The sequence below is a fragment of the Mobula hypostoma genome, chromosome 7 (genome assembly GCF_963921235.1).
Source record: "Mobula hypostoma chromosome 7, sMobHyp1.1, whole genome shotgun sequence".
Taxonomy (NCBI): domain Eukaryota; kingdom Metazoa; phylum Chordata; class Chondrichthyes; order Myliobatiformes; family Myliobatidae; genus Mobula; species Mobula hypostoma.
This window is the reverse complement of record NC_086103.1, coordinates 94,125,964-94,148,851: the sequence shown is the minus strand read 5'-3', so window position 1 is coordinate 94,148,851 and position 22,888 is coordinate 94,125,964. Positions and strand designations below refer to the sequence as shown.

Genomic DNA, 22,888 nt, shown 5'->3' with positions numbered 1-22,888 from the left:
AGATCAATTTTTCTCCTTTCAATAGTGTTGGTGAAATTGAAAATTAATCTTGCTAATGAAGTTGGGTGGTTTTCAGACAAAGTGCAATGGTCATTTACCATTTGCATCCACTTCCCTTCAAATTTTATGTTGACTGAGATAGATACTTCAAGCTAGTTCTTTCATTGGAACCGATAGATGTTTCAACTAGTTAAAAGGATGTTATACCACTGGTAGTGAGATCAGAATCATAATTTAATATCACTAGCATATGTCGTGAAATTTGTTGACTTAGCAGCAGCAGTACAATGCAATATAGATAATATAGATAAAAGTAAGTAAATCGATTACAGTATTTATATATATGCCTATTAAATAGCTAGATTAAAAATATATCACTATTCTTCTGCAAATATGTGCAGATTTGCCTTATTCCCCATTTTCAAGAGGATGGCAAAGCCCAGATAATGATAGGTGTTCCATTCTTAATGCAGCACCTCATGGAGATACTTTACTTTTTCTTCCCACAGATGCAGCCTAACCTACTGAGTATTTCCAGCATTTAGTTTTTATTTCAAATTTCCGCTAGCTGCAATATTTTGCTATTCCATTTCTCTAAGCAGTTTGTTAGCAAGATCTGAGACAAATGTAATTCTATCTGCATAGAACCCAATCATACACCATCCTGCCTAGCTCCACTGACCTTTCCTGGTCATGAAATATCAACATGTCCCAGATGCTGAAATCTTGCTGAGTATTTCAAGTTTTGCCATTTTTATATCAGAGTTAAACACTAGCACGTATGGAAAAAGACAGTCGATGTTAGGCAGGGTCTCAGCCTGAAACATTGACTCTCCTCTTTTCCATAGATTCTCCCTGGCCTGCTGAGTTCCTCCAGCATTTTACGTGTGTTGCTTGGATTTCCAGCATCGGCAGATTTTCTCTTGTTGTTTTGTCAAAAGAGTAAGATCCATCATTAAGGAATCCCAACAACCAGGACATGCTCCCTTTGCATTGCTGCCATCAGGGACCAAGTACAAGACGGTGAACAGACACATTCAACGTTTCAGGAACAGTTTCTTCTTTTCTACCATTAGATGAACCAATGAATACCTCACTATTTTGCTCCTTTTTGCACTACTTTTTAAACTATATTTCCTATTGTAATTTATACTGTTTTATGTATTGTACTGCACTGCTGCTGCAAAGCAATATATTTCACATTTGTCAGTGATAACATTTTATACTATTAAATACTATTTACCACAGAGTATTAACATAGTTACTATCTCACTGCAGTTTATAAAACTGATAAAGATTAGATAGGGTGGTCTTCTTCAAGGCTAGAAATGTCAAATACTATACGGTGTAGGTTTAAGGTGAGAGGAAGTAAGCGACTGTCCGTGGTGATGATGGAGGCCGTTATGATAGTGGTGTCTGCACTGGGACGTGAAGGTGACTTTGTGCCCGTCTGTTGCCCTCGGCACGAGAGACCGACCACTCAGCACCGACCTGCGCCCGGTACGAGGGACGGGTGGCGAAACAGCGGCGCCGCCCACTGACCCTGAGACTCTCCGTCGACTGCTGATTGACAGTTCACCCGCGGAAGAGATCGCGCGAGATCTCCGTAGGAGGCGGATCTACCGTGGCTACATAAAGCCGGCAGCGGGCTCTAGGCGGGTCTTATTGCCGGAGCACCAGTAATCGCAAGATGGATGACTACGAACTGGATAATGCATTGGAAAGCGCTTCGTTGCCGTCGCGGACTTTCCTGTTCGGTGAGAGCCGACAAAGACTCGGCAAGGGGCCGTACGCCTACCCCTCGTCCTTGTTTGGGAGCGTCCGCTCCTGCGGACCCGGCCTTATATGCCAGCCCACGTGTAGTGGGCCTGAGGCCTCGGCCTCTAGGTTTGGATCGGGCGGTGGGTGCACGGGGTTCGGTCCCGTAATGGCTGTGCTAGGGCTGCCTCATGGGGCCGCTCTCGCGTGTAGGTAAGGGGAGGTCCCAATCTGGCCCACTGTTCATCGTCTGTGTCCCTTTTCCAGGCTGTGAACTAAAGGCTACTGCAAAGGAATTCAAGATGGAAGTGGCGGACGATAACTCCGAGCATCAACTGTCTCTTCGGGTGGTATGTATTTCCACCACTCCATGAAATATCACACCGAGATCTGCACCACATAATCGACTCTGCCCATTCATTCTGAGCCCGCTTCACTTCAGGTGGATGGTCTCCACCCGAAACTTCGGTCCTCCGTTTTCCTTTATTTACGCTATCTCACCCGTGTTGTTTATGCATATCTCATGTGCTGGAGGCTCCTGTGTTGGTGTATAATGCATGAATGGTAATGTCTTAACCAATCGGTACAGCAATTTGGATGAGCCTTCCATGCCAGATCTTGTCCACGTGGACAGCATTTACCCCATATAGTTCATCTATATTCTTCGTTACAGTTTGACTGAAGCTGTATAAGATGTTGGTGATTCCTAATTTGGAGTGTTGTGTACCTTTAGGAAAGTGCTAATAAGATTGTAAGACTGCAGAGAAAGCTTATGGGGATATTGCTGGGACTTGAGGATCTGACTTGTAGGGAAAGGTTGAATAGGTTAAGACTATTCCCTGGAGTGTTGAAGAATGAGAAGTGATAGAGGGTAAAGATAGGATGGGCTGGCTGGCGGTGTAGTGGCATCAGCACTGGACTTCAAGGCAGGTGGTCCTGAGTTCAACCCCAGCTGGGTCACAATCTGGACAGCAGCAGTATTTGCACGGAAGAAAGGCCTAGTAATCTAACTCTAACCCTAACCCTTCCCTATCTTGCCATGAAAACCCTATGGTCCATGAGTCACACTTGACTTACTGACTGAACAACATAGGGTAACTGTAAACGGGCTTTTTCTGAGGTTGTGTGGGATTATAACTAAAGGTCATGGGTTAAGGGTGAAAGATGAAATATTTAAGGGCAACTTCTTCACTCGGTGGGTAGAGTGAAATGAGCTCCACTGGTGCAACGTCAACATTTTTAGGAGAAATTGGGAGTTATGTAGATGGACAAGGTATGGAAGGCTGTGGTCCAGAAGCAGGTTGATGAGATTAGGCAGTGTAATAGTTTGGCATGCACCAGATGGACTGAAGGGCCTGTTCTGTAACACTTGTCTTTTCAAGGAAATATAAATCCTTACCTTTGTGTGACTCATCTGGCTACATTGTTTCTTCTATTAGCTTGATATAATTGTGCATGGTGTGATGACTGGATGGTGTTCAGAATTTTTCACTCTTTGTCAAATGTATGCTCAATGTTGTCCCTCTTTGATTTTACAGGTTTGTCTTGGTGCTGATGCTAGTGACGATCTACACTTGGTAGAAGCAGAAGGATTGAATTTTGAAGGCAAGAATACAAAAATCACATTGGCTGCTTTGAGGTTATCTGTGCAACCTACAGTAAGTACACAATATGAGCACCCTGCAGATCACACAAACAAATTGTTTATAATGCAATAATGGTTGTTAATATAATAAAATAATAATGGTTGAGGCAGATTCGATGTTGTCATTTAAAGTTAAATTGGATAGATATATGGACAGGAAAGGAATGGAGGGTTATGGGCTGAGTGCAGGTCGGTGGGACTAGGTGAGAGTAAGAGTTGGGCACGGACTAGAAGGGCCGAGATGGCCTGTTTCCGTGCTGTAATTGTTTTATGGTTATAATACATTTCTTGTCCTTTAACAGCTTTTTTGCATAATTATTGAGTATCCTGCTTTTGGTAATGAATGGGTACATAAAATTCCTTTTCTGATTGGCTGCAGTATAATTTTAAGAACCAGTGCTATAAGTAGGCTTTACAACTCTTGAGTTTGTGCCACAATTCATGTTGCACTATTACAACATGATTAATGTCTGCAGTCCTTGTTTTAAATCAGCACCAAGTTGGAATTCTGTTATAAGCCCATAGGTACCGAGGTAAAATATTTCTCACCAAGCTTCAAAAAATAGCAACCCTTATTTCAGGGGAAGTAAATATCACGAATCCAACTTGTCTAAGCTAGGTATTTAATGAGCTTGCTGGTGTACTTGAGCTTAGGTCCTGTCTGCTTAGTTTCTCCCTGACAAAAGTACGATTCAGAATCAAATCACCTTTGTATTGTCATATATACCTTTTTTACATCACTACCCTTTGTGAACAGCTGGAGTTTTGGTCCTGTTCCACATTGTTAGAATCAAGCTCAGTTGCTGGTTAAGGAGGTTAGGGCTGCTCCTGTCAATTGCAGATGAGTGGGGGAGCTGTGCAGAACGGTTGCCCCATTTTTTGGTAACATATGACAGTTTTCATAAAAGCAAATTATTCAGGAATACTTCCATTGGCTTACAACATTTAGTAGTTCAGTGGCACTATTTTTCTGAGAAAAGATTGAATTTTTCAATGTTTTGAAACTAGGTTAGCTTGGGAGGATTTGAAATTGAGCCACCAGTGACATTCAGATTGAAATCTGGAACAGGTCCTGTGTACATCAGTGGACAACATCTCATAGGTGAGTAAGCTCTTGAGAAATCCCTGGGTGGAGGGAAGGTGAATGTGATTTAACATATCAGTTTAAGGGTGGTTAAGCACTGGTGTATGTTTGGTGTGGAAACAGCTGGGTTGCTCAAATGAAAAACCTGTTGATAACCAGGTCTGGAATTTAAAAGTTAATGTGGCAAAAATTTGAAGAGAATGGCTTTGTTTGGATTTTCACTATTTGCTTTCTGTTGACTTGGTATGTGAAAGTGATATACACAAGGGTAGGTGAAAGACTTCTTGCATGCCATCCATTTTTATCCTATTCGTGGATTTAAATTGTACAGGTTTCCCCTGCCATCCGAAGGTAGAGCATTCCTATGAAACAGTTCGTAAGCCAGAATGTCGTAAAGTGAAGAAGCAATTACCATTCATTTATATGGGGAAAAGTTGTGAGCATTCACAGACCCAAAAAATAACCTACCAATTCATGCCAAATAACACATAAAACCTGAAATAACAGTAACATATAGTAAAAGCAGGAATGATATAAATACACAGCCTATATAAAGTAGAAATACACAATCATTGCCGCACTGTTCTCCATAGCGAAAATCTCATGCAAGCGCTCCCAGCAGAAACACTCTCCAGTAACCTTTAAGCTATGAAGCTGCCAAATCATACCAAATAACGCATAAAAATACACAGCCTATATAAAGTAGAAATAATGTATGCACAGTGTAGTATCACTTACCGGAATTGGGAAGACAGTGCCGAGCACTCTGATGATGGTGTGTCAAGCCTGATTTATACTTCTGCGTCATCGCCGCAGAGCCGATGTGGATCCCTATGCCAGAGCCTGACGCGCACCTCTCCCAAAATGTAACTGCGCGTCGTGGCATCACAGAACGCAACAGCTGTGATTGGTCCACTTGGTAGCATCGCATTTCATCCTACGCTGCAGTAGCTTCCCATTGGGCGACTGAAGAGCAGGGAAGGAACTCTGGCTGCAATGCTTTCCATAAAGCTTTACAGACCTCCGAAATTACGGAGGACACATTTCGCTTTTACAAAAAAAAAGACGCTTGCTTCTTGTTTACCCAAGAAGACTACCATGACCATGAAGCCTTGCTCGGGCAGGTGTGCGCACGTGCTTGAATTGCAGAGCGATGCAGACACACCAACGCACAAGTATAAATGCTCACAACATGTGTAAGTCATTTGTGTAGGTTATGGCATCGAGTTAATGCAGAAGTATAAATCAGGCTTTAGGCTGAGTCGTCGGAGGTTGGGGTGGTGCTGTGGTCCCCAACCTCCAGGCAGCGAACCGATACTGATCCACAAAGCATGCAGCGGTAGCCGGGACGCACCCAGCACATCTTTAAGAAAAAGCCGAAATAAACAAGCTAATTAGGTGCTGCCCGGCACGTAAATGTCAGCCCAGATCAGAGGCGCGGTGATCACACTGATCTGAGCCGACATTTACGTGCTGGGCGGCACCTAATTAATTAGCTTGTTTATTTCGGCTTTTTTTTCTCAAAGATGTGCTGGGTGCATCCCGGCTACTGCTGCTTTCTCCACAGCAATGTATCGGTCCACAGCTCGGGGGTTGGGGTGGTGGGACACCTGACTGTCATCTCATCGTAGTCGGTTTCTATCAGGGCAGGCAGGTCATCATCTTCATGTTCAGTTGCTGGACGACTTCACTTTCGGTCCATTTGCTACTGCATTCGGTTTCGATTGTTATCCTTTCCTCTTCCAATTGCATCAGCTCTTCATCTATCGGTTCTTGGTCATGGGATGCCAGAACCTCTTCAACATCATCTTCTCAACTTCCACAAACCAAACTCACTTTGTCCTTACTTCGTTCACCACAATCGAAACGCTTAATTATGTCTAATTTTACGCTAAGTATAACACCCTTACAAGCTCTTTTAGGCTTTTCTGATACCTTAGAACTCACCTTGCTAACAGATGCTCAAAATAAATTGACATAAAGCACAGATGTTCACAGGCACGTGTTTAAGCAGTGCTGGCTGGAATACAGTTCCGGGGAAGGATCTTGGCTGCTTGGGGTGCACGCTGCCTTTATTCGTAACAGTGAAAACACCTTCTGTTAGCGAAAACAGGTAACTAACGTAGATCTTTGGTAACAGCGAGGTTTCGTAAAGCGAACGTTCGAAAAGTGGGGGACACCTGTACAAGAAAAATATATAGCCATGTAAATACAAAGAAAGTGCAGGCAGACAGTGAAGTGCAAGGCCATAATGAGGTATATTGATCGGTGAAGTATGGAACTGTCTTATAACAGCAGAATAGTAACTTGCTTCTAGGATTCACCCCTGTGGGCAGTGTGTAGAATCTTGAATCTTTCAACCCCTTTGACTTCATCACGGCTGGGATAAAACAGGGTGTCTCCTCCTCCTCTCCCACCCCCCCCCTTTCTGAAGTCGGTGGCTAGCTCTGACTGACATTGAGGGGGAAATACTAATTTTGTGAGAAATAACAAGGATTCCCCTTTCACATTTGGACATTAATTTACTTCCAGCTGATTTGGATTCTGATGAAGAGGATGACAGTGTGTTGGAGAATGCTGTAGCAAAACAAGCAGTTAAGCGAGCAGCTCCTGGAGAATCAAAATTAATACAGGTAAGAATGCTAAGGCTGAATTCTGTGAAATTCATTTTCTGCTGTTAACTAGATTTATTTCACTCATTTACACTGGCGTAGTCACTCTCAACACGTTGGGGTGTGGCTGCTCAAAGTTCTGTTTGCTTTTCTCTAGTTAAATCTATCTCCAGTATAACTTCTTTTTTTGGCTTGACAGAAAAAAATGAAAATGGAGGATGATGATGACTTTGAGTGAGTATTTTCAGAACTCATCAATGAAGAATATTGTTTGGAAAGTCTTAGCTGATCAATTATGTTTTGTCAGTAACATTACCAATGTAGGAGTAAGAAATTTGGGGTGAAGACTAAGCCGATACAGTCCATTGCTGACAGGCAGGGGGCAGTGAGTGGGAATAAAAGGGGCCTTTTATGGTTGGCTGCCAGTGACTAGTGATGTTCCTTGGCGGTCAGTACTGGGACCGCTACTTTTCACATTGTTTGTCATTTATTTGTTGATAGATTTGTGGCAAAGTTTGCGGATGATACAAAGTTAGGTGCAGGGGCGGGTAGTGCTGAGGAAGCAATGTGATTGTGGTAGGACTTGGGCACATCGGAAGAGTAGGCAAAAAAAAAGGTAAGTGGAATACAGTGTGATAATGCATTTTGGTAAAGGGAACAGTAGTATAGACTATCTAAATGGGGAGAAGATTCAAACATCAGAGGTGCAGGGCAGAGTCCTTGTGTGCAAGACTCCCAGAAGCTTAACTTACACCACTTGAATCTGGTGAAGAAGGTCAATGCAACATTGGTATTTATTTCAATGCAATAGAATTTAGAAGCAAGGCTGAACCTATATAAGAAGATAATCAATGCTTAGAGTATTGGGCCCCATAGCTCAGAAAGGAGGTGTTGTCATTGGAGAGAGTCCAGAGGATTCTGGGAATGAATTGCTGATTTCATCAATAGCTGGTTTATTATCCCTGTGAAACCAATGCTGTCTTCTCTATAACTTTTAATACACTTGCTAATCAAGAACCTGTCAGCATTAAATATACCTAATAATGGCCTTTATAGAAGACTGTGGTGATGCATTCCATATTTCTTATCTGTATTCTAAAAGGTCATTCCCCGCCCCCCCCCCATAGGAAACATCCACTCTCATCTGTAGGTCTTTCAGTATTTCGTGAGATATCCCCCATTCTTCTGAACCCCAAATGAGTACAGGCCCAGAGCCGTCAAGTGCTCCATTAACCATTTCATTTCCAGGAGCATTCTTGTAAACCTGGACCCTCTCCAATGTCAACTCAAAACTGCTCTCATTCTCCCAAGTACAGCTTGGCCAATGCCTTATAAAGCTTCAACATTACCTTCTCACTTTTACATTTTAATCCTCTCAAAATGAATTTGCCTTCCTTACTCAACCTGCAAGTTACCCTTTAGAGAATCTTGTACGTGGGTTCTTGTTCTTTTGCACCTCTTTCCGAATTTTCTCCGTTTAAAAGTAGTCTGTCTTTCTAAATTCGGCCAAACTGCATGACTATACACTTCCCTGCACTATATTCCATCTGCCACTTTGTTCATTCTCTCAATCTTGGGTCATTCTGCAGACTCCCTTTTTTCAACAAATCCATCAATTATCCAAATCAATGACATTTAACATGAAAAGAAATTCTGTCAAGTGACCTGTGCAACACCCTTCACTTCATGATGTTGTGCTGCACTAATAAACTAGTGATCCATATCCCTACATTCTCTGCATATTTGTATGGAGTAGATATTCATATGATGGGATATATTCATAATATGGAATAAAGGTTAAACTAGGTATAAAAGATGCAAAGAATTGAGTTAAGCAATTGGGCTGCTTTGGCAATATTGAAATGTGAAATTCATTTTACTTGTGAAGAAATGTGGCTGGTTGACTCACTGAAATAAGCTCTTGTTTAGAGATGATGAAGATGATGATGACGATGATGATGATGAGGATGATGATGCAGAAGAGATTGCAGTAGTGACCCCTGCTAAAAAGGTAAAAAGTTGCAGATTGTGGATCCAGAGGTACCTTTGGTGAGCCCCAGTGAACTAGGCAGAGATGCCAATAAAAAGGACCATTGAGATGGTGGGTAAGGTTTCAGAAGGGAAAATCTTTCATTTCACTTTCATGAAATTGTTTCTCAAGCACCTTTTTGGAAAGCAAAAGCATTAGGTGCTTACTGAATGATTAGGAGTGAGGATCAATGTTTTCCTCATCCAGATGTAGATGTGTAGAAAATGCACCCAAGGTGGATGGATCTGGGATCCAAATAGACTATTTAGGTTATGAGTTTTGTATCAGCTGGCCATCTTTTACTATGGCAGATGACAATTCAATGGAATTGCTGTATTATGTTGTACTTGAAGTCAAACATTCCATTCCATCACAATTTAATACTAGATGTACTGCAGGAAAACCATTACAAGCTGCATTATAGATCTATAACTGGTCAAAATCTGATGTTGGGCCACTGAATGAGCTTTTGGGTTGGTAAATGTTTGAAATGTGGACATTTTAAATTGTATGCTGGGTAAATGTCATTTTCAATTGTGCTTTCTTTGTATCCAGAAAACTCCACAGAAAGTTACTCCTGGACTGAAGGGGGCAGGACCAAAGGGAGCTTCCAGCCAAAATGGCAAAACACCAACCAAAATCACACCAGCTAAACCACAATCAAAAGTTAGTGTTCTTGTACAATAACTTGAATACAAACCAGGTTCCTGCTAGCAGCTTGTGGAGATTCTTCTGAGTAGGTGATATCAAAATAAGTTAAGCTCCTTGTTAGCTTACCTATGCATTCTGGTGGATGTTTGTAGATTGGGAGTTAAAACAGATTTATCACCTAGATCAGAAATGATTATTAAATTGGGATTTTCTTTTCAGTTCACTGCTTATTGGCTTTAATGTTTTTACTTCTATTGTTTCGGTATTGAACTGTAATCAACTTGCAGGACGCGTTTCCAGAATCAAAATCCATTGTGTATCATTGCTGCAGCTTAATGTATACATGGTATACATTGTAGTACACAAGTGGGATTAGTTAGTTCTTTTTTACTTCACAGACACCAGAATTATCAAAGAAACCTGGCAATAAACCTCAGACACCCAAGACTCCAAAACCCTCATTGACAGCTGAAGACATAAAGGCTAAATTGAAGGCTTCAGTGGAAAAAGTGAGTGCCTTTGGAATAACCATTAGAACCTGGCTATCTGTTTCTGGTCAGGTAACATTGACTGGGTTTTATAAAATGTTATTAGATGTGCTGGTGTAGAAGCCCTAGACTAAGCACTTGAATGTTTGCCTGGATTAAAAACTGAGCAAAAGCAGATACCTAATAATTCTGATATGCTAGGTAATTTGCAGGCATGGGCTTTGACTTTCACTGTAGAGGCTATTGTGGGCATTGTTTATGCATATGGTTATGTATTAGTTGCTGGGGCGGGTTTGGTGTATTTACTGTTGCTCGGCATTTAAACAAATATTTTTTAAAAATGGTTTAAGATCATGGCAATCCCTTAATTAGAATGAATGGTTTGTGACATAATAACAAAGACTTAATGACTAATTTGAGTTCTTATAAGTTATGGACAAACATGAGAGTGGGGCACTTGGCATCTTGTAGATTCTGATTCTAATTTGTCTCAACAGGGTGTTGGTCTGCCAAAAGGGGAAGCAAAGTTCTCCAACTACATTAAACACAGTTTCAGAGTGGAGGACCCAGAGGTGAGAAGTTAAGGAGGACTAGATTGTCAGTGAACTGGTTGCTCTTATAATCACCCTAATTAGAATGTATTTAGTTGGTTCTTTACTGCTAAGGGCATTGTCTGAGAAGATTGTAAGTCAAAGCTGTACAACCTTGGAGTGGTGTTGGGATCGAATCAAAAGATTAGTGTTATTTGTCATTAGTACATTACAAAACCATCAAATTGATGTCGAAGAAACTGGAGCACCCAGGTCAAACTCCTTATAGGCAGCAGTGAGAATTGAACTCTATTTGGTGATTGCTGGCATTGGAAAGCAATCTTCTATGCTACTGTACCAGCCATGGTATTGACTGTGGTAACTGACAAGTACCAACTGTTGTTAACCATAACTGATAGCAGGTAGGCTGGCCATAAGGATATGAAAATGAATTTTGGGTGCAGGCTTTAACAATGGAACAAGTGTTTTAGTTGCCATGTTAGGTCACGATGGGGATCAGGGAATGTTCTGATGAGAGCATGAGCAAATTTCTCGAATGCCTGGATGCAACCTGAGGTGTGGGGAAAATGTATGACTCAAAGATTGGACTGGAATTTGTTTCAGTTTAGAAACGTAGAAAACCTACAGCACAATACAAGTCCTTCAGCCCACAATGCTGTGCCGAACATGTACTTAATTTGGAAATTACCTAGGCTTATGCATAGCCCTGTATTTTCTAAGCTCCATGTACCTATCCAGGAGTTTCTTAAAGGACCCTATTGTATCCACCTCCACCACCGTTGCTGGCAGCCTATTTCACACTCACCACTCTCTACATTAAAAAAAAACTTACCCCTGACATCTCTGTACCTACTTTCAAGCACCTTAAAACTGCGCCCTCTCATGTTAGCCATTTCAGCCCCGGGAAAAAGCCTCTGACTATCCACACAATCAATGCCTCTCATCGTCTTATACACCTCATCCTCCACCGCTCCAGGGAGAAAAGGCCAAGTTCACTCAATCTATTCTCAGAAGGCATGCTCCCCAATCCAGGCAATATTCTTGTAGTGAGGTGACCAGAACTGAGCACAGTACTCCAAGTGGGGTCTGACGAGGGTCCTATATAGCTGTAACATTACCTCTGGGCTCTTGAACTCAGTCCCACAGTTGGAAGGCCAATGCACTGTATGCCGCCTTAACCAGTCAACCTGTGTAGCAGCTTTGTGTCCTATGGACTCAGACACCAAGATCCCTCTGATGCTCCATACTGCCAAGAGTCTTAAGACTATATTTTGCCATTATTTTTGACCTACCAAAATGAACCACCTCACACACGAAATCTGCAGATGCTGGAATTTCAAGCAGCACACGTAAAAGTTGCTGGTGAACGCAGCAGGCCAGGCCGCATCTCTAGGAAGAGGTACAGTCGACGTTTCGGGCCGAGACCCTTCGTCAGGCCTAACAAAGAAGAGCTAGTAAGAGATTTGAAAGTGGGAGGGGGAGATCCAAAATGATAGAAGACAGGAGGGGGAGGGATGGAACCAAGAGCTGGACAATTGATTGGCAAAAGGGATGTGAGAGGATCATGGGACAGGAGGCCTAGGGAGAAAGAAAAGGGATTTTACACAGTAAAGACAGGTGCAAAATACTTGCCATTTTGTTACTACTTTCCAGTGGTCCATTATCCACTCACTACTTTTACCTTTATGTCTGGAAAAACATTTTTGTTATCCTTTTTATATCTGATAAAAATGATCACAGCATTTGGCTGTGCATGTGAATCATGCACCACTGCCTGCTTATTGTCTGAGTTCAGGTTGGGTGAAGGATATGACACTGAGGGGTGCCAATTACTGTCCATTCTCCTGCCTTGACACCTTGATTTTTCAAGAACCTATTAACCTCTGCCTTAACTGTAGCCAATGGCTTGGCTAATTGCACAGAATCACCACCCTCGGTTGAAAGAAAATTTTCTTCTGTTGGGGGCAGAATTAGGCCATTTTGCCTGTTGAGTCTGCTCTGCCATTTAATCATGGCTGATCCTTTTTTCCCCAGCCTTCTCCCTGTCTGATCAAGCTCTGCCTTAAATACACCCAGCAACCTGACTGCCACAGCTGCCTGTGGTAATAAATTCCACAAATTCACCACTTCTGGCTAAAGAAATTTCTCCTATCTGTTTTAAATGAGCACACTTCTATTCTGAGGCTGTCCCCTCTTTTGTCCTAGACTCCCTACCATGGAAATGTCCTTTCCACGTCTACTGTCTAGGCCTTTCAACATTCAAAAGATTTCAGTGAGTACAGACCCAGAGCTATCAAATGTTCCTCATGATGACACTCATTCCTGGAATCATCCTTCTGAGCCCTCTCCAATGCTTACACATCATTTTCTTAGATGACGAGCCCAAAACTACACAATACTCAAGGTGAGGCCACATCAGTGCTGTATAAGTCTCAGCATCATATCCCTGCTCTTGCAATCTAGACCTCTTGAAATGACCCTGTTGTATCCACTTCCACCACTGCCATGCATTGTGATCACTTCCTCCTCAAGGTGCTCCCTCCAGTTCATTACATATCACCCAATCCAGTATAGCTGATCCCAAGTCGGCTCAATGATAAACTGCTCTTAAAAAGCCATCTTGTAGGCAATCAACCAAACTCTTGAGATTCATTTCCAACCCGATCTCCCAATTTACCTACATGTTGAAATCTCCCATGACCCTTTTGACATGCCTTTTCTATTATCTCTTTTAATCTGTTTTCTATTAACTGTTTACAAGCTGTGATACTTGCCAAAGGAGGTGTTACTAGGTACTGACCATGCAGGGTGCCCAAACTTTTGCTTTGGGCCCTTTTCCTTTTTTGTTACTTTGAAATTGGAAAAGATAGAAATAAAAATTTTTCTTAAGATATTAAAGAAATGTGTTATCTTTAACTTTATGCCTTTTGGAAATCAGTTCATCTACTTAGCTATTCGCAGTAACAGAAATTTTGACCAGGGGTGCCCAAACTTTTGTATGCCATTTTTTTTTTTGTTTTTGCAGGTTCTTTATTCAACCCACAAGGACTCAACATTTTCTGATCCTATAATACCTTATTGATGCCGCATCCTCTACCTACCTTCCTATCCCTCCAATAGAATGTGTAACCTTGGACATTAAGCTCCCACCTGCAACCATCCTTCAGTCACAATTCTGTGATGGTTACAACATCATACCTGACAATCTAATAGTGCAACAAGATCATCGTCTTATTTCTCAATACTCTGTGAATTGAGATATAAAATGTATATTTCATCTGTTCTAAATGGATGCCCCTCTATTGAGGCTGTTCCCTGTGGTTCTTGACTCCCCCACTATAGGAAATATTCCCTCCACATCCACTCCATTTTGGCTTCCTGCCCCTGCCCTTCCCTAGTCTTCTAAACTCCCAGTGAGTAAAGTTGTAAAGCCATAAACACTCCTCAAACATTTCCCCTTTCATTCCCGGAGACATCCTTGTGAACCACCTCTGAGCCCTCTCCAATGTTAGTGCATCCTTTCTTGGCAAAGCTGCTCAGAATACTCCTGCGTACACCCTGCTTCCTGAACACTATTCCGCCTATCCTTGTATTGTCTGCAAAGTTGGCCATCAATTCCTTCATCAAAATATTTGAAATACAATCTGAAAAGTAGTCCCAACACTGAACCCTGTGGAACACCACTAGTCACCAGCAGCCAACCAGAGAAGGCTCCCTTTCTTGCCAGTCAGCCGATCTTCTATCCATTTCATATAATGCTATACACTCTTATCTTAATAAGCAGCCTCGTGTATGGCACCTTATCAAGGGTCTGAAAATCCAAGTAAACAACATATACATTCCAACAGACTTGTCAGGCAAGATTTCCCCTCAAGAAAACTATGCTGACTTTGGCCTTTTTTACTTGTGCCTCTAGGTACTCTGAAACCTCAGCTTAATAATGGGCTCCAACATCTTTCCAACCACTGAAATCAGGCTAACTGACCTATAATTTCCCATCTGCCTCCCTAAAGAGTGTGGTGACATTTGCAATTTTCCACTATCACTATCATTCTACCTGAATTTGCCAGGCTGCTGTTAAGTGAGCTGCTATGGCAGAGGCTGTGCTAGTTGTGCCTTTCGCCGCCTTTATAAATTCCTGGTGTGCTGTCTGGACTTTGGATGTTTTCCCTGTAACTGGGTTTCCTCCTTCATTCCTGCTTTAAGCTGGTTGTGCAAATGGCAGCACAAAGCAAATTTAAAATGATGGCTTAAATGGGTACAATTTTGGACTTTAACAATTGGACATGATTAAACTGATTTTGGTCTAGAAGAGCTTAAAAGGATGTATTCAGAATTGTTGTACTATATTAAGTTAGATTTCTACCCTGAATCCTAAACAAGCTGCAATGGTGTAGTAAATCATTAATGAGATTCTGCAAAAGCTGGAAATCTTCAACAATCCTATGAAGAGGAATAAGCAGTCGTTGCTTTAGGTTGAAGCCATTCAACAGGACTAATCCACTTCCTGAGTTCCTCCAGCATTTAGTGCGTTACAGAGGTGTTAAGGGTTGCTGGATATTCTGAAGTATGTTAATGCATGCAATAAGGCTTTGACTCTAGTGCTTATGACATTGTTTGATATAACCTCTTCTGTCTTTTTAGGTCATCAAGGAACTCTGGGGATGGAGGCAGAGTCCAGATGGGAAATGAAGACTGACAATAGGAAGTAGTTTTCAGACATTGGAGTGAAATTTTATATTGTTTATGCATTGGTTTCATGTCAATAAATATTTTCCAATATTCTCATTGGACTAGAATGCTTTCACTTTTTGTAAACAATTGAGCTGGTTGTCTGACAGCAGCAATTACCAAGAATGTGGCCTAGAGATCACAAGTTCCCAATGAAGAGATGACAGGTGAAATTTATGCAAATGGCTTCGAACCCTCTGTTAAATTGCCAGTATGGGAGTGGGAACAAATACTGTAGTGAGGTTGTAGCCCTTGACTTGGATGCCCTTCCTCAATTGGGTTGTCTCTAAATTTGGGGTCTCTTATCAGGTTCCTGTTGCTAACACTCAAATACCTCATGTAGATCCAGCCTGGTAATTTGGGCATTGAGGATTTGAGGCTTCTGAAGCTCCAGGGGATGCATTTCAAGCTGGAGACAAGCTTGAAATCAGATTTTTGCTATGACACTGTAAAACTGAGCCCAGAGTTACTGACTTATATACATCGTAACTTACCATGTGCTTCAGTCTTACTATTTTTTGAGATTCCTGACATTAAATTTGCAAATTCAAAGTTCAGTCTTGAGAAACCATTCACTGTTTGAAAGTATCCCCATAATTTGGAGCTTCTGAATGGGTTTGTTTGAATTCTAGGAATGTCGTCTTGTAATTTTAATTGCTCTGGCTGATATTTAAAAATGCTTGAGACTAAATCATCACTATCATGTGCCATTTGTGGAAATGAGGGAAACTTTCAATCATTAAAGTATAAAAATCAGTTTCATTTTAAAATCCTGTTGCAAGATTTCCAGAATTGTAACATGCATGGAAGAAATCCTTTAGGGGACTTGGAAACAAAGCAAGGCATACTTTGGTCAGGTGACATCTATGCATAGGGGGGAAAGCTCAATGGCTGGCCAATTTGGACAGACTGGTTATCAAAAAATTTTGTAGTAGTTAGGACAGAGTAGAAATAGGATATTTCAGATGAATACGTGGCTTGAAAAATGGTGCAAGGGGGAGGGATTCAAATTTCTGGGGCATTGGAACCAGTTCTGGAGGAGGTGGGACCGGTACAAACAGGACGGTCCGCACCTGGGCTGGACTGGAACTAATGTCCTGGGGGAGTGTTTGCTACTGTTATTCAGGAGGATTTAAACTAATGTGGCAGGGGAATGGGAACAAATGCAGAGAGACAAGGGGTGTCAAATGAGGGTAGAAGCAAGAAGTAGTAAGGTGAAAAGTAAAAGTGGCAGGCTGGCAAATCCAGGGCAAAAATCAAAAAGGGCTACGAGTGTTGTAAAAACAAGCCTGAAGGTGTTGTGTGTCAATGCATGGAGCATTTGTAACAAGGTGGATGAATTGAATGTGCAGATAGTTATTAATGAATATGATATAGTTGGGATCACAGAGACATGGCTCCAGGGTGACCAGGGATGGGAGCTCAACATTCAGGGATATTCAACATTCAGGAGGGATAGACATGAAAGAAAAGGAGGTGGGGTGGCATTGCTGGTTAGAGAGGAGATTTAACGCAATAGAAAGGAAGGACATTAGCCGGGAGGATGTGGAATCCATATGGGTAGAGCTGCATAACACTAGGGGGCAGAAAACACTGGTGGGAGTTGTGTACAGGCCACCTAACAGTAGTAGTGAGGTTGGGGATGGCATTAAACAGGAAATTAGAAATGCGTGCAATAAAGGAACAGCAGTTATAATGGGTGACTTCAATCTACATGTAGATTGGGTGAACCAAATTGGTATGGGTGCTGAGGAAGAGGATTTCTTGGAATGTATGCAGGGTAGTTTTCTGAACCAACATGTTGAGGAACCAGCTAGAGAGCAGGCTATTCTAGACTGGGTATTGAACAATGAGGAAGGGTTAGCAATCTTGTCGTGCGAGGCCCCTTGGGTAAGAGTGACCATAATATGGTGGAATTCTTCATTAAGATGGAGAGTGATATAGTTAATTCAGTAACAAAGGTTCTGAACTTAAAGAAGGGTAACTGAATGTATGAGACCTGCTAAGATAGACTGGCAAATGTTACTTAAAGATCGCATGGATGAACTACAACAATTGCTCATCCCAGTTTGGCAAAAGAATAAACCAGGGAAGGTCATGCACCCGTGGCTGACAAGGGAAATTAGGGATAGCATCAATTCCAAAGAAGAAACATACAAATTAGCCAGAAAAAGCAGCACACCTGAGGACTGGGAGAAATTCAGAGTCCAGCAGAGGAGGACAAAGGGCTTAATTAGGAAAGGGAAAAAAGATTGAGAGAAAGCTGGCAGGGAACATAAAAACTGACTGTAAAAGCTTTTAAAGATATGTGAAAAGAAAAAGATTGGTTAAGACAAATCTTTAAGACTGTAGGTCCCTTACAGTCAAACAGGTGAATTGATTATGGGGAACAAGGACATGGCAGACCAATTGAATAACTGCTTTGGTTCTGTCTTCACTAAGGAGGACATAGATAATCTTCTGGAAATAGGGGACTGAGGGTTTAGTGAGATGGAGGAACTGAGGGAAATGCATATTAGTAGGGAAGTGGTGTTAGGTAAATTGAAGAGACTAAAGGCAGATAAATCCCCAGGGCTGGATGGTCTGCAGCCCAGAGTGCTTAAGGAAGTTGCCCAAGAAATAGTGGATGCATTAGTGATAATTTTTCAAAACTCTTTAGATTCTGGATTAGTTCCTGAGGATTGGAGGGTGGCTAATGTAATCCTGCTTTTTAAAAAAAAGAGGGAGAGAGAAACCAGGGAATTATAGACCGGTAAGCCTGATATCAGTGGTGGGGAAAATGCTAGAGTCAGTTATCAAAGATGTGATAACAGCACATTTGGAAAGCGGTGAAATCATCGGACAAAGTCAGCATGGATTTATGAAAGGAAAATCATGTCTGATGAATCTCAGAATTGTTTGAAGATGTAACTAGTAGAGTGGATAGGGGAGAACCAGTGGATGTGGTATATTTGGATTTTGAAAAGGCTTTTCTCCCACACAAGAGATTAGTTTGCAAACTTAAAGCACACGGTATTGGGGGTAAGGTATTGATGTGGATAGAGAATTGGTTGGCAGACAGGAAGCAAAGAATGGGAATAAACGGGACCTTTTCAGAATGGCAGGCAGTGACAAGTGGGGTACTGCAAGGCTCAGTGCTGGGACCCCAGTTGTTTACAATGTATATTAATGACTTAGACGAGGGAATTAAATGCAGCATCTCCAAGTTTGCGGATGACACGAAGCTGGGGGGCAGTGTTAGCTGTGAGGGGGATGCTAAGAGGATGCAGGGTGACTTGGATAGGCTGGGTGAGTGGGCACATTCATGGCAGATGCAATTTAATGTGGATAAATGTGAGGTTATCCACTTTGGTGGCAAGAACTGGAAAACAGATTATTATCTGAATGGTGGCCGATTAGGAAAAGGGGGAGGTGCAACAAGACCTGGGTGTCATTATACACCAGTCATTGAAAGTGGGCATGCAGGTACAACAGGTGGTGAAAAAGGCAAATGGTATGCTGGCATTCATAGCAAGAGGATTCGCATACAGGAGCAGGGAGGTACTACAGATGTACAAGGCCTTGGTGAGACCACACCAGGAGTATTGTGTGCAGTTTTGGTCCCCTAATCTGAGGAAAGACATACTTGCCATAGAGGGAGTACAAAGAAGGTTCACCAGATTGATTCCTGGGATGGCAGGAATATGATGAAAGGCTGGATAGACTAGGCTTAATCTTCTAAATTCCCGAGACTATGAGGGGGGATCTTATTGAAACGTATAAAATTCTAAAGGGATTGGACAGTCTGGATGTAGGAAGATTGTTCCCGATGTTGGGGAAGTCCAGAAAGAGGGGTCACAGTTTGAGCATAAGGGGAAGCCTTTTAGGATCGAGATGAGAAAAAACTTCTTCACACAGAGTGGTGAATCTGTGGAATTCTCTGCCACTGGAAACAGTTGAGGCTAGTTCATTGGCTATATTTAAGAGGGAGTTAGATATGGCCCTTGTGGCTAAAGGGATCGGGGGTATGGAGAGAAGGCAGGTACAGGGTTCTGAGTTGGATGATCATCCATGATCATACTGAATGGCGGTTCAGGCTCGAAGGGCCGAATGGCCTACTCCTGCACCTATTTTCTATGTTTTTATGACACCACTATTCAACTTAAGAAGACAATTTTCTTTCTGATGTGGAAATAGTTCTCATTCTGATATGGTGATAAATATTTCAGCTCCTATAAAAATATGTAGTTCTATGCACAGTTCTCTGTAAATTCAAATGTTTTTAATTTGCCCTGCGATACTACCTTTCCTCTCTGCAAAGATGCTGCCTGGCTTGCATTTTTATTTCCCATATCTGCAGTTTGCTTTTACACACAATATCACCCTTTTAAATATTCTTTCATACCAGAGATAGCTCAAATTTGAATGACTGAGCAAATGCATATGATGAACTGGTTTGCGTCTGTGCAAGGAAAACAAGTGATTTTTGTAAAGCGGGGCCTTTCTGATTGTCTGCCGGTAAGTAGTGTTAGGTAGGGGTTGGTGTTGGGGATCATTTTCCATGTTATATGCCATTGATAATGCTGGACGATCAAGTTTGCTGAGGATACAAAGATAGGACAAGATAGTCATAAGGAAGCAGGGAGTCTGCAGTAGTACTTGAATAGATGAGGAGAATGGACAAAGTGGCAGATAGAACATAACGTGTGGTCATATACCTGGGATAAGTGTACAACTAATTTCTAAACAGGGGGATTCCAAAATCAGAGGTGCAAAGGGACTTGGGAATTCTGCAGGATCCTGTGAAAGTTAACTGCAGTTTGTGTTGGTGGTAAGGAACACAAATGCAATGTTAAACATTTGAGAACTAGTTTGTAGAATATTACACCAAGTACAGTTATTAGAAAGTTTGTGAACCCTTTGCAATTACCAGGTTTTCTGCATTAATTACTCATAAAATGTGGTTTGATCTTCATCTAAGTGGCAATAATGGACAAAGGGATTCTGCCAAAACAAATAACACAAACAAATGTACTACTTGTCAATGCTGAGTATACCATTTAAACAATTGCATCTGGGTTCAAGAAGTATGTGAATCTGTGGGGTATTGTCATTTATCCATCGTCGACATTGATGAGAACCTCGACACCAGATGGTATTGAGACTAGTGCGTAATTGGGATTTAAGTGAGGGAGAGTCGTGCAGCGTCAGCCTTGCTCTCTTTCCAATTCCCATCTGGATCCAGTGGCAAGACAGTCGAGATGGCTGGAGAAGGGACTAAGCGCAGTGGATGACCAGGACATCTTCTGTGTCTTGTCCTGCTCTACATGTTCCATGACACTTGCAGAGACTGCCTTCTTGACCATTGGACCTCCATGGTCTCGGCCGCTCAATCCACCAGAGTCTGTCTTCACATGCTGGGATAGACAACTCCCCATCTCACCAACGGTTTGAGACCCGTTGGCTACCCTCACCTGGTTTAGCCGGCTTGTCAGAGCCGTTGCCCAGGGTGTGGTCGCTGTCACATACAAACAGCTATGGGGAGCCACAGGTGAGAGCTGGGTGTCAGGTGGGGACCAAAGGTGGACTAACCATCTTGAAAAGGACATGACATGTTCCCCCACCAGAGGTGCTACCCCTCCCTGACACCCCAAATCTCTGGGGTAATGCCTTCTACAAAAGCTATTTGGAGTCAGGTGTCCTGATCAATGAGATGAGATTGAAGGTGTGGGTCCTTAAGGTGCCCTGCCCTATAAAAAACAGTCAGCTTACTGATGGAGCCTGCCATTCTGTGTTTATGTGCATAATGCCTTGCTCAAAACAACTTCCAGATAACCTTGGAACAATTGTAGAGATGCATGAAGCTGGAAAAGGCTACAAAAGCATTACTAAAGACCGGAGTGTTCATCAGTCTACAAATGGAGGAAATACAGTACCATTGATGCTCTACCTAACACTGGGTGTCCTGCAAAGATCACACCAAGAGCACAACATGCAGTGCTGAAGGTGATAGAGAACCCAGGGGTAACAGCAAAAGACCTGCAGAAATCTCTAGAACTTGCTACGGTCTGTTCATGTGTCCACAAGAAAAACACTGAACAAGAATTGTATTCATCGGAGGAAACCACTGCTCTCCCCAAAAACAAAAATTGCTTCACATTTTTAAAAGACCATAATGTTCTGTAGACAGATAAAGTCAAATTTTTTGGCAGAAATGTACACTGTTAGGAAGGCACTGCATGCCAACACCAAAACCTCACCCCAACTGTGAAGCAAGGAGGAAGGAGTATCATGGTTTGGAGCTGCTTTGCTGCCTCAGGGCCTGGGCAGCTTGCAATCATTGAGGGAACAATGAAAAACAAAACAATGATCCAAAACAAAAGAGTAAATCAACAACAGAATGGTTCAGAAGAAGAAAATGAATATTTTGGAATGGCCAAGTCAGTGTCCAAAAATTGCAGTCATGAGTTGCAACATAAAAGTAGCAGACAAAATCAAAAAGGGTGAATACAGGACTGAAGGTGTTATATTTGAATGCGTACAGTATACAGAATAGAACTAAGATGCGAAGAAATTACTTTAGTCAGAGGGTGGTAAATCTGTGGACTTTGTTGCCGTGAGCGGCTGTGGAGGCCAAGTCACTGGGTGTATTTAAGGCAGAGAAAGGTTATTGATTAGCCAGGGCATCAAACGGTATGGGGGGGAAGGCAGGGAAGTGGGGATGACTGGAAAATTCGATCAGCCCATGACTGAATGACAGAGCAGACTTGATGGGCCAAATGGTCGACTTCTGCTTCTATATCTTATGGAATAAGGTAGGTGAACGTAGCACAGTTGCAGGTTGCCAGGTATGATGTAGGTATCACTGAATTATGGCTGAAAATAGATTATAGCTAGGAGCTTAATCTCCAAGGATACACATTGTATCCAAAGGACAGGCAGGAAGGCAGAGGGGGCAGCGTTGCTTTGTTGGTAAAACATGAAATCAAATCGTTAGAAAGAGTTGTTGAATCATTGTGGATAGAGCTAAGGAATAAAGAAAAACCCTGATGGGATTGTATCCAGGCACATGATAAAATAGGTCGTAGACAGCATGGTTTCCTCAAAGGAAAATCTCACCTAACAGACCTGTTGGAGTACTTTGAGGAAATAACAAGCAGGATAGACAAAGGCACACACGAGGAAATCTGCAGCTGCTGGAAATTCAAGCAACACACACATTGCTGGTGAACGCAGCAGGCCAGGCACAGGAAGAGACCAGGCCAGGCTTGATGTTTGGGCTGAGACCCTTTGTCAGGACTAACTGAAAGAAGAGATAGTAAGAGATTTGAAAGTGGGAGGGGGAGGGGGAGATCCGAAA

General features: G+C 42.2%; 1 protein-coding gene across 1 annotated transcript; it reads left to right on the top strand.

Moving 5' to 3' along the window:
- The first annotated feature begins 1,603 nt into the window (after nucleotides 1–1,603).
- Nucleotides 1,604–15,607, top strand: LOC134349431 (nucleophosmin-like). The gene is made up of 11 exons (XM_063053720.1): nucleotides 1,604–1,757; nucleotides 2,026–2,108; nucleotides 3,297–3,416; nucleotides 4,412–4,505; nucleotides 7,020–7,120; nucleotides 7,299–7,333; nucleotides 9,029–9,110; nucleotides 9,684–9,794; nucleotides 10,178–10,288; nucleotides 10,765–10,839; nucleotides 15,463–15,607. The coding sequence occupies exons 1-11, from the start codon at nucleotides 1,691–1,693 to the stop codon at nucleotides 15,508–15,510; spliced, it is 927 nt and encodes a 308-aa protein (XP_062909790.1). The 5' UTR covers nucleotides 1,604–1,690; the 3' UTR covers nucleotides 15,511–15,607.
- Nucleotides 15,608–22,888: the final 7,281 nt, after the last annotated feature.